The 18,497-nt window shown below is 35.8% G+C and overlaps 2 protein-coding genes across 3 annotated transcripts in view; one reads left to right on the top strand and one right to left on the bottom strand.

Moving 5' to 3' along the window:
* Positions 1 to 18,497, top strand: part of LOC127862035 (guanine nucleotide exchange factor C9orf72-like) — a 53,050-nt gene that overhangs the window by 1,894 nt on the left and 32,659 nt on the right. For both annotated transcript variants that reach the window (XM_052400966.1, XM_052400967.1), the window contains exons 2-4: positions 1,014 to 1,147; positions 2,031 to 3,695; positions 4,201 to 4,302. In XM_052400966.1, coding sequence (XP_052256926.1) covers positions 3,156 to 3,695; positions 4,201 to 4,302 — 642 coding nt within the window. In that variant the 5' untranslated portion in view covers positions 1,014 to 1,147; positions 2,031 to 3,155. The remainder of the gene's footprint in view (positions 1 to 1,013; positions 1,148 to 2,030; positions 3,696 to 4,200; positions 4,303 to 18,497) is intronic.
* On the bottom strand, positions 9,321 to 17,035 carry LOC127862032 (uncharacterized). Its single transcript, XM_052400964.1, has 3 exons — positions 16,477 to 17,035; positions 13,193 to 14,196; positions 9,321 to 10,874 (listed from the first exon to the last, which is right to left on the bottom strand). Exons 1-3 carry the CDS (start codon positions 16,806 to 16,808, stop codon positions 10,525 to 10,527), a joined length of 1,686 nt encoding a protein of 561 aa, XP_052256924.1. The 5' UTR covers positions 16,809 to 17,035; the 3' UTR covers positions 9,321 to 10,524.

Raw genomic sequence — 18,497 nt, 5'->3', positions numbered from 1 at the left:
CCGTCACACTTTTCCGGATCCTGCGATAACTTTAAAAGTTCTTAATATTTTTTCATGAAACTTGAAACATGGATAGATGGCAATAAGGGCATTATGCACAACATTTCATTTTGTTCCTACGTTAAAAATTCTGGTTGCTTGCTATGGTAACAAAAGTAAACAATTTTTTTTTCTGACAATGGTGGAGCTGGTAGGGGACATAGTCTTGGCAATAGTCTTGTTTTTATATAAATAACATTTTTCCACATGATTAACAGTACCCACATGCATTAAGCCCTGTTTTCCCAGAGCGAGACACATGTGTTGTGAAACTATGGGAAACTTGTTTGGTATGTGCAGTTACATTTAAAGGTCAGACCAAGTAACTTTTTGGTCTGGAAAAGTGACATTTTAGGGCATTGGTATGACGGACAAGTAGATTTAAAACTTAATATGGAGCCAAGTTGAATTTAAGGCTCATCTTAGTCTATAGCCAAATTTAGTGAAGTGCATAAGTCATCTCTCATTTTGCTGTTTTATAAAAACATTTATGAAGAAACTGTTGTAAGAAAATATAAATTGTTTTAGACAGATTTGCACATTTGTAGCTTAGGTCAAATTTGGTGAATGGCAGAGTGCTAATACTCTCTTTAACTTAAGTGTACACGTTTTTCATTAAGGACAACTCTCATAAACAGTTTTGATTGTTCATCCATATAAGAATTTTTAAGTACCTCAATATCTTTATTTTATATTGACAACAAGCTTAGCTGGTGAAACATTATCAAATGAATATTCTAAGTGCTTATCAAGCTTATGCGATTATGACCAATGAATCTGACTTGTTCAGATTTGTGTTTGAAAACTGGTATTGTTTTTGTCATATTAAATAATACCTGTATAAATAGTATTCTGCTTCCTGGGTTAAACTGCTAACTGGGATTACTGTTATTATGTGTAAAAAATGAATTAAACAAAGGAAATCAGTTGTCCACTACAGATAAATCTTCATTATGATATCTGAATGACAACAGGTGACTGGTTGTAAGTTGCTGGCCCCCTAACAGCAGGGATAAATGAGGGCTGACTGGACGACGCTAGTTCTCAACAGGGAGGCATTCATTCTTATCTTCGTCAACTACATTTTCTTCTCCCTAATTGTGTTAAGGTAAGTGTTGTTGTGCAGTTACAGGCCTAATGAGTAAGTTACCAGACATGTTAAATGTTGTTTTATAAAATTGAAACTTCAATAAGGACAGATTGTCATGTATTACTGTATTCAGCTGCCATCTTGGCCCATTAATCATGAACTGTAAAGTGCAGAATTGGAGGTTTGTCATTCTTGTCTTTTCTATTGCCTGTATTTTCACTTTCTCTGGTTTTTGATGTGTCTTCCACTCTTGTCTGTTTTTTGTTAACTCGGAACTAATATGGGTTGAAAATTGTCACCTGTGTCTTCTATATTTGTAAGCATTTCAGCTGCCTCCTGTTTATGATGTGCCTTGCTCTCTTGTAATCCCCTCAAAACCATGAAGGGCGGGAGGTTTTTCATCCATGTCTCATTCATTTCCAATATTTTAACTGCTTCCTATTTATGATGTACCTGGCCAACTTGTTGTCCTGTCTGAACCGTGATTGGTGGAATATTTGTAACCCATGTTTGTATATTTCTTGTATAACAGCTGCCTACTGTTTCTGATGTACCTTGTTCATTTATCGTCCTCTCTAAACTGAGAATGGGCGAAAGGTTTGTCACTCTTGTCTCCTATATTTCATATGAGCCTTGTTCTGAGAAAATTGGGCATAATGCATGTCCGTAAAGTATCGTCCCAGATTAGCCTGTGCAGTCCGCACAGGCTAATCAGGGACGACACTTTCTGTCTAAACTTGATTGATGGTAAGGAGGGACTTCCTTGAAACTAAAAATACCATAAAAGCGGAAAGTGTCGTCCCTGATTAGCCTGTGCAGACTGCACAGGCTAATCTGGAAACAACACTTTACGCACATGCATTAAGTCCAGTTTTCTCATAAGGCGGCTCATATATTACAGCTGCCTGTTGTTCCTGATGTGCCTGGCCCACTCATCGTCCCCTCCTTGGAGCATGATGACCTCCCTCACAATACTCGCCTTCAGTTTCGTCATGGTGAACATGGTGCTGGCCGACTACGTCGTGCAGACAATCCACTCCAAGAGAGACTTCAAGAACTTCCTCTGATGCCTTAGTGCTATCCAAGAGAAACTTCAAGAACTTCCTCTGATGCTTTAGTGCTATCCAAGAGAGACTTCAAGAACTTCCTCTGATGCCTTAGTGCTATCCAAGAAAGACTTCAGGAACTTCCTCTTATGCTTTAGTGCTATCCAAGAGAAACTTCAAGAACTTCCTCTGATGCTTTAGTGCTATCCAATAGAAACTTCAAGAACTTCCTCTGATGCCTTAGTGCTATTCAGGTATAAAGCTACAAGCTGTTGATTTCAAGACTTACTGGACCATTTAGGCATTTAGCTGCAGCCTGTCGCTATAAAGACCGATAGACTTTTGTGATGCTTTATTGTTATTTGGGCACTGAGCTGCAAGTTGTTGACTTTTAAACACTTCAGGAGATTATGGTTAAGTGAAAGACATATTTACTAAAGATCTTGTTACATATTATTATTTTTCAGTAGGTTTGCTTAAATATGTTTATGTGAAGGAACTATTTGGGATATCTAGTTGTAATCAGGGCAGGTATCTACTTATGTTAGACTCATAACTGAAGACTGCAAAAAGTGTGATATTTTGCTGAAATCCAAACATTAAATGACATTCAGTGAGTGTTGCATTTGGAACAAAAGAAGGAAATAGTTCATGAAATCATTTAAATGCAGTGAGTTGTTACCATTTCAGAATTATCTTGGTTAGCTATAGAGGAGTACACTCACAATTTATTGAAAACTGATTTTTTGAGTGTTTAGATAAACACATCACTGTATGTGAATATGTTAAAAACTTGCAGTGAACATATTTGTCAAACATGTGTGGTTGCTTGCAGATCATGGAAAGGGACTCCCAGGAAATATACAATTATAAAAGTGAACTACAGCATATATATCAAACTGTCATTGTATCTAAGGAGTTAGGAATTGGAGGACAGTTTTTTGTGTGCACCTAGTTTCTTTTTTTTCCACACACAAACAATGTCCAAAGAGAAAAGCAGTCTATTACTGAAGCGTGAATCTGCTGATCTGGGGGTATTGTCAGTGAATACGGACTTATCAGATGTCACCTTTTATGCCATAACCCCCTCTAGCCCGAGTTCAAAGTTCACAAAATCAGGCCTGGACCAGGTGAATCCAGCCACGTGCCCATTTAGAGGAGTCGTGCTGTCCTTTTGGGACAACATTCTTGGCCCTCGAACACGCCATGTGTGGAACGCCAACAGAGACAACCCGCTATCGTCGGACCTCTTGTCTCATATAACCAGCCAAGTTCTTAGCTGTGAAATTTGCAGAGATCCGTACAAGTGCGACATTGACTTCAAGTTTTATAATTTGCCGCATAAAGGAGTAGTTGTTCCAGCATTTGTGTTCTCTGCCAAAGGAACACACGGTATGTCCGTGCATTCTCTGTATGTAGTAATACCAAACACAGAGCTGGAATTCTACCTTGAAATTCATGAAACTTTGCTGAGCTGTTTCCAGCGATTAACGAGAAAACTGAGAGTCATACTTGAAAAGGTAGGATCTGTTTTAATAAATGTTTGTAAGATATTTATGTAATATGCTATTTGAATTGTCCTGAGTGAATTGCGTGGATACAATATACATAACATTGGTTCAATATTGCTCAAGTTTGAAAGGGCAAAACTGAAGAAAATTATATTTTACAAATCTTAAAATTGAGCTAATTAGATATATCAAATAAGTTATAACTAAACTAGTTTGTTACTAGTATAAAGGTGGTATGCATTCGTTATAAGGAAAAATATATAATATAATATAAAATATAAAATTCTTTATTAAAGTACAGTTATGCAAATTTAAGTTCGATCCCCACCGAGGGAGCGTTCTTTAGATCTCCCACATAGACACCAAGTACTGGTTCTAGGCCCAGGAAACGGACTCGAGAGAGTTTATATAAGCCTTAGGCTTTCAATGCAATCAAGCTAAAATACGTATGTTTAAACTAAATTTAAGTCAAAGTGTTTGAACATTAATTTTGTTTACTGCATGTGTCTTTCAGAATCCATTTGATGTGTCAGTTGATGTTTTCAAGAAATACCTGTCTGATTGCGTTCGAACCCTGTCTCTTCTTCACAATACTTCTTTGGCAACAAATATTGAGGTAAATCCAATTTTGTGTTATTAGGTATAATACATGTAGAAATTAAGGTAAAAACTAAACAATGCATAATAAAAGCTAACGTCATTAAAATAGACTCATTGACACTGCATGGGTCCAACAATATGGCTATAGTAAAACTTTGTTAACACTCTAGATGCCACATTTATTGTCCGATCTTCATGAAACTTAGAAGATTTGTCCCAATGATATCTTGGAAGACTTTGAAAATGATTCCAGTTGGTTGAAAAACATGGCCGCCAGGGGGCGGGCATTTTTTCTTAAATGGCTATAGTGAAACCTTGTTAACACTCTAGAGGCCACATTTATTTTCCGATCATCGTGAAACTTGGTCAGAAGATATGCCCCAATGATATCTTGGAAGGGTTTGAAAATGATGTCGGTTGGTTGAAAAACATGACCAGCAGGGAGTGGGGCATTTTTCCTTACATGGCTATGGTAAAATCATGTTAACACGCTAGAGACCAAATGTATGGTCCAATCTTCATGAAACTTGATCAGAACATGTGATTCAATGACATCTTGATGATTCTGGTCTTTTGAAACATGTCATTTATGTCCAATCTTTTTTATGCCCTTGCTTTAAAGATTGAGGGCCATAAAGATTTGCCCTCGTCCGTCTCAACGGTCTGTTTTTGGATGCAGTTGTCTGTCCATCAGTAGCTCTGTCAGATTAATTTTTTGCATGTAAAGGCCCAGTCTCACTATGATGCCGGTGGAGCCCCGGTGCGTGATCCGGGATGAGCCGGGGCTCTACTGGAATGAACCGGGGGATGACCGGGATGAACCGGGGACAACCGGGGCTCCACCGGGACTTAATTGAAATGTATAATACCTCCGGATGAACCGGGAAGGACTGGCAACGACCGGTGCGGCACCGGGAACAACCGGGATGGCATCATAGCTCCACCAGGGCCCATATAGACCCCGGCAGAGCTACGGCAACGCCCTGGTTGTAGCCGGTGGTGACCAGGTGGAGCCCTGGTGAATGCCGGCCGAGTCCCTGTATAGCTACAGTACATTGGTAAATTGGCGCTCTGCCAGGTTGTTGACCGGCATTCGCCGGGGCATTACTGGCCAGGCCCGAGGTTAAACTGGGGCATTGCCATAGCTCTGCCGGCGTCTGAAGCCGGTATAGCTCTGTTGAGTCCGGTGAAGTAGCCGTATAAGTAGCGGGCTCTGCCAGGAGGCTGCCAGCTTTCACCGGGGCTCCATCGGGGCATTACAGGCAACAACCGGGGCTTCACCTGGATAAACTGTAGCTAGTCTAGGGTTGACCGGAACTCTGCTGGGTTGTTGACCGGCTTCAACCAGGGTGGCAGCGGGAAATAGTGTGACAGCATTAAAAAATTTCTACGAATCATCCCGGTTCTCGCCGGTTGACCGGCGTTAGCAAACTGGGATGGACCGGGGCTCTACTGGCAATAGTTAGACTTGGGCTTAACTCAAAAAGAAATGTAGCCAGAGGAGTTAAATGTAACAAAAATATAAATCAACTGGTGAACATTATTGTCTCCTACCGGTTTCACCGGAAGGGACTTATGGTTTGCGCTCTGTGCGTCTGTCTGTGAGCCTGTCACACTTTTCTGAATCCTGCGATAACTTTAAAAGTTCTTCATATTTTTTCATGAAACTTAAAATATGGTCAGATGGCAATATGGAGATTATGCACGTCTTCTCATTTTGTTCCTACGTCAATAATTTTGGTTGCTATGGCAACAAATAAAAAATATATAAAAATCTGACAATGGTGAAGCTGGTAGGAGACATACATTGCTTGGCAATAGTCTTGTTACCTTTGGTTGTTTGTCGAAGAATTTCTTGTTAAAGAGTTGTGAAATTTACTCCTGACTTTTATTCTAGTTAGGCATTCAGTAACAATTACATAAACAAGAAGTATCAACTAGAAAAATGCATTAACTTGTATTATTTTATAGCTGTCTAGTCGCAATTGTTAATCATTTCATTCAATATTATATCTTGTATCCCGAATTTGCTTTTCTGGGATTGTCTGTTGAGATATATTTGGGATGAATGTTTGATTTATAACATAATATAACTGCAGATTTAATAAGAATAAAAATTACTTTCTATAAGAGCTGCAACGATTCACCAACAGCTCGATTCGATTTCGATTTCAGACAGTCCGGTACAGATTGTTTTGATTTGATTCCTCTACAGTCCGGTACAGATTGTTTTGATTTGATTCCTCTTTCAACCTAGTTTTATCATATATTCACTCTTCTGCCTCACAATAAGCATTTCTGTTCAAATGTGTTGCATACATAGATATCTTGGGCACGTGTGTGTTTGTAAGATATAGTTTGGTTTGTTCAACAGTGTTTAAAAAACTGTTGAAAGTGGGTTAAATAAACATTTGTAAGAATTATTTAGCAAGACACTGCCAATTTTCTGACAAACTATGTCAATATTTCAATAAAACACATAAACAATAGCAAATTATGAACTCAATATTAATATCAATAAACTTCTGACTAGAAGATTGTGTTGACTACACATTAATATAATAAATAAATAATAATAAGGCTGGCAACTTGAGTAGTTGCACTGGTGCTACCTCCTGCTAAATCAAAGTTATGTTTTCGTTTGACATGTTGCATTAGATTAGTGGTTGAGCCGGACTTAGGGTACGCCACGTCCGTGAAGCAGTTTACACGTAGCTTTATTGGGAGGGCTACCATCCCAAAACACAAAATACTGCCACACTTTTGATTTTAGCTTCTTAGGCGCATCTGATAATTTCAATTTGTCGGCCACAACTTTTTCAGCCATTTTGACGCTTTTTCTGAAAGTAGACCATAATGCGCTTATTGATTGGATGACTAAAGTAATAAGTAACCAATCGCGCGCGTTGTTATTACAGGTAAAGATAAAGCCTATACCTTCCTGTATCAAATAGTCAGAGTACAGCGCCCTTTATGTACATGTATATATGTTTATTATATTAAAGAATCAAATTGAATTTGGCAGGTTTTGTATCGTAATCGAATCGACGCATTTAAAACCGATTTTTGATGCATCGGATCGAATCGTTGCAGCTCTACTTTCTATGTATTAAATTTTGTTAAGCACAGACAGAAATGACAGCTATTGAGAATTGATATTAAAGGCGACTTCTTGCTTGCTTGTTTTGCACTTTTTAAGAAAGTTTCAGCCTGGGCTGAATGGATCGTACCTGTATCCTTAAATCTGGTAAAGCACAATGCATAGCTGTTTTAGCAATTGATTCCCAGTTGTTGTTTTTAAGTCAGCAAAATTCTGTTGTTTTTAAAGAAAAAGATTTTTATTGGATCTTGGAAGTACAGCTATTTCAGTTTTTATACCCCCGCCCCCCAACAGGATTTTTGTGATGAATGCATCAACACAATTTAACACCTGGGTTGATGAAACTTTACAAACTTATTTTTATCATGTAAATTTGCATTTAATGATTTAAGTTGCATTTTGTTTGTAGCAAGTACTTGTATATACTAGTATTCTTTTAAAGGGGCCTTTCATGTTTCGGTAAATTGAAAAAATAAAAAAAAATGTTTCAGATTCGCAAGTTTTCATTGTAGTTATGATATTTGTGAGGAAACAATAATACTAAACATTCACCATGCTCTAAAATGACCATAATATGCTTCTTTTGACGATTTAAAAACCTGAAAATTATAAAGCGTTGCAACGCGAAACAATTGAATAATTTGGAGTTTTGTTGTTGTCGTTATATTTTGTGATACTACAAAAATTGCTTATATATAGTATAAAATTCATCGCTCATTGCATGAGCGCGGACGGCCGAGTGGTCTTATCGATAGACTTTTACTCAAGGGGTCAGTGGTTGGAGTCCAGTTGAGGGTTACTTTTTTTTGTTTTTTTAATTTTTAGCTCACCTGAGCGCAACGTTTTTTGTCCGTCGTGCATTGTCCGTTGTGCGGCGTCAACATTTGCCTTGTTAACGCTCTAGAGGCCACATTTATTGTCCAATCTTCATGAAATTTGGTCAGACGATTGGTCTCAATGATATCTTGAATGAGTTCGAAAATGGTTACGTTTGCTTGAAAAACATGGCTGCCAAGGGGTGGGGCATTTTTCCTTATATGGCTATATACATGTAGGGCCATAGTAAAATCTTGTTAACACTCTAGAGGCCACATTTATTGTCCAATCTTCATGAAACTTGGTCAGAAGATTTCGAAAATGATGCTGGTTGGTTGCAAAAATATGGCCGCCAGGGGGCGGGGCATTTAATCTTATGTGGCTATAGTAAAACATTGTTAACACTCTAGAGGCCACATTTATTATCCAATCTTGATGTAACATGGTCATAAGATTTGTCTTAATGATATCTTGGATGAGTTGGAAAATGGTTACGTTTGCTTGAAAAAATATGGCCGCCAAGGGGCGGGACATTTTTCCTAATATGGCTATATAAGACTATAGTAAAATCTTGTTAACACTCTAGAGGCCACATTTATAGTCGATCTTCATGAAACTCGGTCAGAAGATTCATCCCAATAATATCTTGGACAAGTTCAAAAATGATGCCGTTTGGTTGAAAAACATGGCCACCATGGGGGCGTGGGCTATTTTCCTTATATGGCTATAGTAAAACCTTGTTAACACTCTAGAGGTCACATTTATTTTCCGATCATCATGAAACTTGGTCAGAAGATTTGTCCCAATGATAAATTGGATGAGTTAGAAAATGGTTTAAGTTGCTTTAAAAACATTGCCACCAGGAGCGGGGCATTTTTCCTTATATAGTAAATGCTTAAAACTTTTATCTTAGTCAATTCCTTGTTTTATCTCATCTTAACATTTAGATACATGTACTTCCTATACTATACAGGCAACAATTTTAATACCCTGTGTGGTTAAGAGAATGACATGAGGAATAAGCACTAAAGAAAAACACACAGTATTTGATGCATATATGTTTGAATGAATGTCTTGTAATTGTCTTTATTTTTTTTAAATATTGGCAAATTAAATAAATGTATTTTAGTGTTTTAAGGGTCAATTTAAAGAACACATTGCAATGAAATATTCTTAAACAGGTAAAAAAGATTTAATGATAGTTAAAGCATGCATTACACCAAATAATATAAATACAAATTGGTATAATGGTGGAACAATAAAATTATTAACAATCATCAATCATGTAATATTAATATAACATAATTAATTTGATAAATAACTACATTTTTATTAATTAATTATTACTACATGTACACAAAAGTCACATTTCCATAAAATAAATACATATGCCATAACAATTTAAATGTTATTTAAAGTAAACAACGTCTGTGTCACCCTGTCAGGAAAAAAAGAAATTGATGTTTAGATTGGAAAAAGTCCCAATTGATTTCTTTATTTGCTTTACCTTCAACCTAAATTTCTTCCATTGACCTTCAACATATGGACATTCAAAATGATAAATTACTGGGTTATGTTTTAACAGTTTTCATTCAAAGAATTTATGAAGTTTTAACTACAATTAGTGGTTTTGTATTCAAACGCATGACATATTGAATGCCTGTAACCATTTGGTACCTTTCAGATGATAGACATAATAAATATATTTTCCTTTAAGTATTAAAAGGAAGTTTACAGACCAAATTAGTGGTTTCTAACCCGTGTCTGCATACTACTTACTAGCAATTTCTGGCAAAACCATGAAACAAACGTAAAGAGTGAAATGATTACACTGCGAGGCTTTTCTAATGCAACACTTTTTAAACTTGAATATGTCAGTTATGTATAAAGATTTAGATTTAAAATTGTACATGTCATTTTTTTATTTTATAGATTTTTAATGGCATCTTGCCTTTTAAGAGAATCCGATGGAAAATGACAAAGTGAGATATAATATGTGAGTAATTAAACAATTTAGAGAAAATGTGTAACAGCTTTATTATCCCAGAGTCACATAGCTTATGATGGATTGGACAATAAAGTATACGTAATAAGACAAGAACTATTACATTTTCCTAAAGTATTCAACTCTAATATAAGGAAAAAAACCTTCTCATTGCACTGAACATTTCATAACAGACAAATGAGTATTACCTGACATTTGAAGTAAAAATTGAGTGTTGAACTGTAAAAATATGCTTGCTTTTACTGTCCACCTGAATACAAATCATTTCTGGGAAGGTAATATAGACAATGATGTTGTTATATGTAACATGCTGGCTATTACATTTTGAGTACAAGGATTTTGTCGTTATTATGTAATCCCACAATGACTTCATTAGTGTTGCTGTTGTAGAAGACCGACAATGGGTTGCTCAATTTATCCTTCCTTGTGGCTAGAGTAGCCAGTTTTCTTTTCCCCTCTCCATCCACCTGTAATATAGTGTGGGAGACGAACCCACAGATAAGGACCTGGCCTGCAGGTGTTACAGAGACACCCCATGGACAGAGTAGTTCAGGATCACTGAAGGTGGATATCAGGGTTCCATTTGTGGACAGTGTGAGGAGCTTGTTATGGTTGTGGGTGGTGACATAGATCCTGTCACTAATTTGACTCACAGCACACTTCCAAACTGAAAACATTAATATGTGATGTTTTTCATGGATCAATCATTTAATATATAACAATGTAAATATAGAGTACAATTTATTGTACAAGAAGTTGTTGTTTTTTTCGCCAAAAGGTTGTAAAGTATATCACTGATTAAATTTACTGTTAATTCAAATTCCTTGCAGGTCAAAGTGTTTTTTTTGTTCAGATTTTTTATATCTTAATTAAATTACTAATTTCATGATTTATATTAATGTTTGGAATTATCACTGTTTAGATAGCAGTTCAATGTTTTCTAGTATGTGTATTCAAATATGAAGTGCTAATATGTGAGTTTGTAGTCTATTTTCACACCTATAATTACTAAAAGTGCCAATGACTTAAAGCGAGATTATAAGATTTTGTATATGTGTTAAATTGTAATATATTGATAAAATATGTTACAATAACACAAAATAGGCAAGAAAAATTATATATTGAAGACAAATTTTATAAAATGTAGCAAATACAAATTAGCGCCCCGAGCCGATTGTGCCGAAGATATTTCGTACATATTTTCGTACAATACCCGAAGCATTCGTCTTTTTAGTTAGTGTTCGTGTGTCGTATGAATAATTATCATTGCAGGAATTTAAAATAAACCGTTAAACTAAATTTAGATTCACATCGTACATGCATGATATATATGCTGGGGATTGGACTGTACAGTAATTTTCGATTTCAGAATTAAATATCTGGCTTATTTCGCATTTTTCGACACTTTTTCTTCTTAACTTTTATTATAATTTATATTGAAATATACGTTTAATAAGTTTTTACACATTTTATATAAATAAATAAACATTTGACAAAATGGTATAGTCTCGCTTTAATAATTTAGAGATTTCAGGGGTGGCGAAATCTAAAAAAAATTATACTTGTCTACGGACAACCATTTAAGAAATTTAACTTGTCCTTTTCTGAACTACACTTGTCCGTTAAATTAATGTTTATATAAATTATAACGCATTTACTTATTAATGTAAAATATTGTGGAATAAATCAAAATGAGTACAATTTGCTGTTTCAGTTACATGTATTTCCATGGGACATTCTTTTAAGCAGTATATTATAAACAATATAAAGACTTTATCAAACTTTTAATCTTGCAAGGCTATTGTTATGAAAACATGTGTTACACATACATAATTAAAATCTCAAATAGTTTTATTTTGTTGCATTTTCCTATCCAAGTATGTCATATTACCAGCACGGTCTCATTAGTTGTCACATAAGTTTTCATTTCTCTGTCACTACCTGTGAAGTAGACTCAGGTAGTTCCATCGTAATCTAAACAATTAAAAATGCTCCATTTTTATGCCCCCGGATCGATAGATAGGGTTATATTGTTTTTGGCCTGTCTGTCTTACTGTCTGTCATTCTGTCCCAAAACTTTACTGTACAGTTAAGTTTTGCAATAATTTTTTAAATATTGACTATAGCAACTTGATATTTGGCATGCATGTGTATCTCATGGAGCTGCACATTTTGAGTGGTGAAAGATCAAGGTCATCCTTCAAGGTCAAAGGTAAACAAATTCTGTTCCAAAACTTTAATGTACAGTAAAGTTTTGCAATAACTTTGTAAATATTGAACATAGCAACTTCATATTTGGCATGCATGTGTATCTCATGGAGCTGCACATTTTGAGTGGTGAAAGGTCAAGGTCATCCTTCAAGGTCAAACGTCCAAAAAAAGAGGCGCATTAGTGGGCATTGTGTTTCTGACAAACACATCTCTTGTTACTGTTAAAGTCGTCTGAAATAATAAGGTAGACAGTGTTTTGATTATCTTAGTCCTATACTTTCATTTCCGTCTGATTGTAAAAATAAAGAAACCAGTCTGTACACTGTTTAAAAGTCGGGACAAATGTTGAAAATGCGGCGCACATTCCTTTTTTTGTGGGCCGGTTAACTCCGTATTAAAGCTTGATTGCTCCGCAAGTAGCACTGACAATGTAATCTTGTGTCAACATCCAGATTTGTAAAGCTTAATTACGGCTTGTATTTTTTGTATTCTTCAACCCGATTAAAAAAAAATGGGTGTCCACGGACAAAGAAATTGAAAAAAATCAGTTGCCCAGACAAACAAATGTACGACTCGGGCAACTCGGACATTTGATTTTGCCACCCCTGGATTTGACTGTTTTATTAAATAAATACAAATGATTAGATCTATATAACTTTCAAAATAAGAACAATTATGTGCCATTTCCTATGATATTATTGCATCATAGTGATTTTTATCATAGTTTACTGATAGTTTATTATGATAATAGAGAAATATAATTTGTATGTTCACCTGTGAAGTCAGAAGTTGTATCTTCAAAGATCTTCTTAACAAGTGCTCCAGACAGAGTGTACTGGTAGAGTGCAGTACGGGTGGTGACATACAGGTTGCCTGCATGATGGGCAATGCCAGCACACATATGCTGAAACTGAAGTTTCCTGCCTTTAACAATCTGTAAATTAGCCACAGAGATGAATTGGACCCCATCATCCACAGTAACAGCTACCTCACATTCGCTTATCTGACAAATGTCCCCTTGAGTAACAGGCACATCACAATGGCTGATCACTTTGTACTGCTGGTTCAGAAGCTTCACTCGCTTAGTGTAGTAGTCAGCAACAAGGATATTATCACTTGAGATAACACAGATGCCTGTGTTATAGCTTGAATTTGATGGCTCACTTGATATTCGTACATCATACTCACTCGTCTGTTTTACTGCTAATACATGAATTGGGTCTTGCTGCACTGCCAATGACTGGGTCCTTAGTAAAGTTTTCCCTAGATTAAATTGTTTGGTCAAGAACTGCTCTATTTCTGTGTTTGCTTGGAATGCTACTGAATTGTCAACTTTTACATCGTGTTCCTTCAGGTATACTTTTGACTCCAGAATCGTGTCCATACATTTCCTTTCAACTATAAATGAGAGCTCTGCCTTGCTCCTTTCAGCAAGGTCTTGCACAGCATCCCTGAGTTGTTTCAGTTCATCCTTCAGTCTGTTGCAGTTATCTACATCAATCTTGAGGGAGGCTTGCAGTGCAGTCCTCATGTCATCAAGTTCTGTCAGAGTGGCCTTTTCAAGCTGGTCCAAAGCAGCATTTAATTTATAACGCACATCACTAACTTCTTGTAGTCTTTGCTTGTATGAACTCTCCACAGACTGAACGTTGGCCTCTCGTTTACTATGAAACTGTTTCAGTTCGTCAAGAATGGTTTCAATTTTGTCTGTCAGATTGTGCAGATCAGTTGAGTGGCTTTTTATTTTCTCAGAAATAAGAGTCACCTCCTTGCATTGTCTGAAATATACAAATCAATACAGTATTAGATAGCATTGGTAAAATATATATAATTGTGTCCCCCATTGGAAGAAGTGGGGGAAATATTGCTTTAAACCAGTCTATCTGTAGATAAGTAGGTATGTAGGTCGGTTGGCCCATTCATAGAATTTTCGTTTTCATATTTAGAGTAAGCTTTTACCTTCAACCATGCAAACGGGTGTTATGTTTACTTGGGAAGAAAGAAAAATTCCTATCGCTTTTGATGTTAACAGATCAAAGATCAAGGACACGGGTTTGCCTCTGTAAAAAAAAATTGCACAATACCTTGAAAATGCTTTGACCTTGTAAATTGGTATAGAGATAACTTCTGAGAAAGGGAAGAATTGCCTATAGATTTAAAGGTAAGGAGTTAAAATGGAATCTCATATCTGTTTTAGAAATGTGAGATTCTCTAGTCAAGTTGAATTGTTTTAAATATGTTTTTAAACTTACTTTACTAGTCCTGTGTGTATTATAATTGTATATAATATTATGATGAATATTTGTTTTAATGCTTTTCTTGTTTCTGTTGAATAACCATCCTTATCTCTGAAAAGTCAAACCCCACTTTACCGGTACTGAACATTTGGTACTGTTTGCATCTGTGCTTATCAGAGTATCAGTAGATTGTCAATTACAAACAAGAAATATCTTTTTTTTGTAATATTCAGCCTAAATCCAGACTTTGAAATAAAGGTAGAATCTTTACGCTATTTAAATTATTGAATATAAAACAAAGGTTTAAGTATTGTTGTGTTCTTTTCTTTCACTTTAATATGTTTGTTATGAAATGCATGTTTATTTAACTACATAATAGTGTTCAAAGATACACATGACTTGTTATGACTTTATTTCTTCGTCATCGAAACATATGGTATGTTGACATTTGATTAAGGTGCAGTTTTCTTTCCACTATTTCATATAACACTGTTACATTCGCATCCTGCGAAAATTGGTCTTATGGCATATGTGGCCAGCGTTGCTCAAGCCCAGCATGCGCACTTTCGGCACGGGCTGCACTTTTCCTTTATAAAAAAGCACGCAAAGTTTAGTGGTACATCCTGAGTATCCTCCTCAGTATGCATATGCTGAAAAGTCTGCCTGGATGCGCAGGCTGGGTTGGAGTTGCGTTGGCAGCATATCGAATAAGACCACTTAAGACGCAGATCATTAGAAATCGAATTCTTTTTTGTAAATGAACATCAAACCACAATACTTCTTATAAAAAATAATGCTGCACTGTGTTATTTATAGCAAACTGGCAAATGTATGTAGGTAGCTTAATTTATTCTGGCATTTAAGAAAGAATTTCAGACAGACATAGTATGTCACACATGTGTGGCTGGATAATTAAATTATTTCCCTTCTATCATAGACACTATACTATTTTGGTGGTTTTGTCTCACATTACAAGACAAATGGCATTAAATGATATGTTTTCATTTGTTGTTTTTTCAGAAAAATTCTTGTTATTTGATTTATTTTAGATGAAATATCTTTTGTTAATTTGTCAATTTATTATTTGAATAATAATGCTATGCAATTTCTATTTTGATTTATTCTGGTTCAAATGTCTGGCCTAAGATCAATTCTGTATTAGATGTGTGGTTTCACATGTGTAAAGTGGTTTATGTTCAAAGTTTTTTATTGACACTTCCACATCTATCTATCAGTATCATCATAAATAACTTACAGTGTTAGTTAATCATAGCATTTGGAAATCTAGTGTTTAGCTCTTTCAGTGCTGGAACCGAATTTTGAACGTGGCGTCTCATCAGGATCCAAACTGTTTGCTATTCTTATACATTGTAGTATTTTTTGGAAAAAAATTGAAGAAAATGCTAATTTTAGAAATTCAGCAGACAACATTTTAGCAGACGACAAATTTCCCAGCATGCAAAGGGTTAGGCTGTTTCAATATTTTATTAAAAGGTGAACATGAGCTTTATTTGTCTTTTTTTTTGAGGAATGAAAATTAATCCTGTAATTATACATTTGTTTGAGACCAGGGTTTAATTGCCTCAGATAAAGTACTTTGGGAATGAAGGAAGAATTTCAGTCCTACTGGTATATTTTGTGGCATTGTTGAACCAGATAAAAAAATTGTGCGTAGTAGTTGCATATTGGTATTTCAGTTTGTCTAAATTAAAAATTATTATGAATATTGTTTGTCAAAGTCAAAATTTTCTATTAATATAATAAGTTCTCTCTGATACTTGAATATAAACTAAAACATATCAATGTTTTTAATACCTGTACCTGTGTTTTAGGAAAGCACAATTGCTGCAGCACAGCTGACTATGGTCTTCACAAAACATTTCTAGTTTCTTGTCTGTGTGAGCCTCACATGTCTGAATAAAGTTGTCCATTTTCTTAGTGAGCGGCCATTTGCTCATGTCTCCCCTCCCATAAGTGGTATGGTTAGCAAATAATTGACCATGATGATAGATACATTTTCCACAATAACACTTCAGACATGTTTCACAATACATCTCTGCAGTTTCTACCATCTGTTTACATTCACAAGCATCACAACAATAGTCCTTCACAAAATCAGAACTTTTCTGAACTGAACTTAAAGTGGTCGCCATTTTGTTGAAAGGTTTTTCAAATTACTTCCTGTTTTCTGAATGGGTTTATGTACCTTATATTCACATAAACTCAGGATTGACCACTGTTATTAACTTGATATGTTGTTTAAAAGTATTCCATTAAATACACATTTGTGGTTCTAATTTTAAGCCTCTAATTAATCAAACTTAAAGTAGCTTTGAACATTTTAAACTGATAAACTCGTGTTGAACAATGTCAACTGATAACCTCTTCGGTATGTGAAGGTAAACTTTTCTATACATGATAACTGAGTGAAACATATACACCGCAGTGTAAAATTTTAGTGAATCTATACCGATATTTATAAAAGCTAATATTGGTGTATTCAAATGAAAATATGAGGTATTTCTAGTCTTATTAAGTAGAACAAAAAATATCTTCAATATATTCAATATGTGAAATAAACAATGTTTTTTCCCCTCTATTATTTTACAAAAAAGACTTGGATGATTGTATTAACTAGCTTGGTGACTGTTGTGTGTCTACTAAAATGACTTTTCAGACACATGGACTTGCCTTAGTCTGTTCTTCCAATGGTTTGTTATACCCCCACAAACGAAGTTTACGGGGGTATATAGGAGTGAACTTGTCTGTCGGTCGGTCGGTCTGTCTGTCGGTCCGTATTAAGTGTCCGCTCTCTAATTCAAGTAGTTTTCATCCGATCTTCACCAAACTTGGTCAGAAGTTTAATCTACATGATGTCTATGCCAAGTTCGAACATGGGCCTTGCCGGGTCAAAAACTAGGTCAAGGGGTCACTTAGCGCGTTTTAAACATTCAGCATGTTGTCTGCTCTCTAATTCAAGTAGTTTTCATCCGATCTTCACCAAACTTGGTCAGAAGTTGTATCTATGTGATGTCTAGGCCAAGTTTGAACATGAGCCTTGCCAGGTCAAAAACAAGGTCACGGGGTCACTAAGTGCGTTTAAAACATTCAGCATGTTGTCTGCTCTCTAATTCAAGTAGTTTTTATCCGATCTTCACCAAACTTGGTCAGAAGTTGTATCTAGATGATCTTAAGGCCAAGTTCGAACATGGGCCTTGCTGGGTCAAAAACTAGGTCACAGGGTCACTTAGTGCGTTTTTAACATTCAGCATGGTGTCCTCTCTCTTATTCAAGTAGTTTTAATCAGATCTTCACCAAACTTGGTCAGAAGTTTTATCTAGATGATCTGAAGGCCAAGTTCCAACATGGGCCATGCCAGATCAAAAACTAGGTCACAGGGTCACTTAGTACGTTTTACACATTGAGCATGGTGTCCGCTCTCTATTTCAAGTAGTTTAAATCCGATCTTCACCACACTTGGTCAGAAGTTGTAACTAGATGATATGTAGGTCAAGTTCGAAAATTGGCCATGCCGGGTCAAAAACTAGGTCACGGGGTCACTTATTGTGTTTTAAACCTCAACATGCTGTCCGCTCTCTAATTCAAGTAGTTTTTATCCAATCTTCACCAAAGTTGGTCAGAAATTGTATCTTGATCATGTCTAGAGCAAGTTTGAATATGGGTCATGCCGGGTCAAAAACAAGGTTACGGGGTCACTTAGTGCGTTTTAAACATCACAATGTTGTCCGCTCTCTAATTCAAGTAGTTTTTATCCAATCTTCATGAAACTTGGTCAAAAGTTGTATCTAGATGATGTCTAGGTCAAGTTTGAATATGGGTCA

Source organism: Dreissena polymorpha, chromosome 16, assembly GCF_020536995.1.
Source record: "Dreissena polymorpha isolate Duluth1 chromosome 16, UMN_Dpol_1.0, whole genome shotgun sequence".
Taxonomy (NCBI): domain Eukaryota; kingdom Metazoa; phylum Mollusca; class Bivalvia; order Myida; family Dreissenidae; genus Dreissena; species Dreissena polymorpha.
This window is presented reverse-complemented; position numbering and strand designations above follow the sequence as displayed.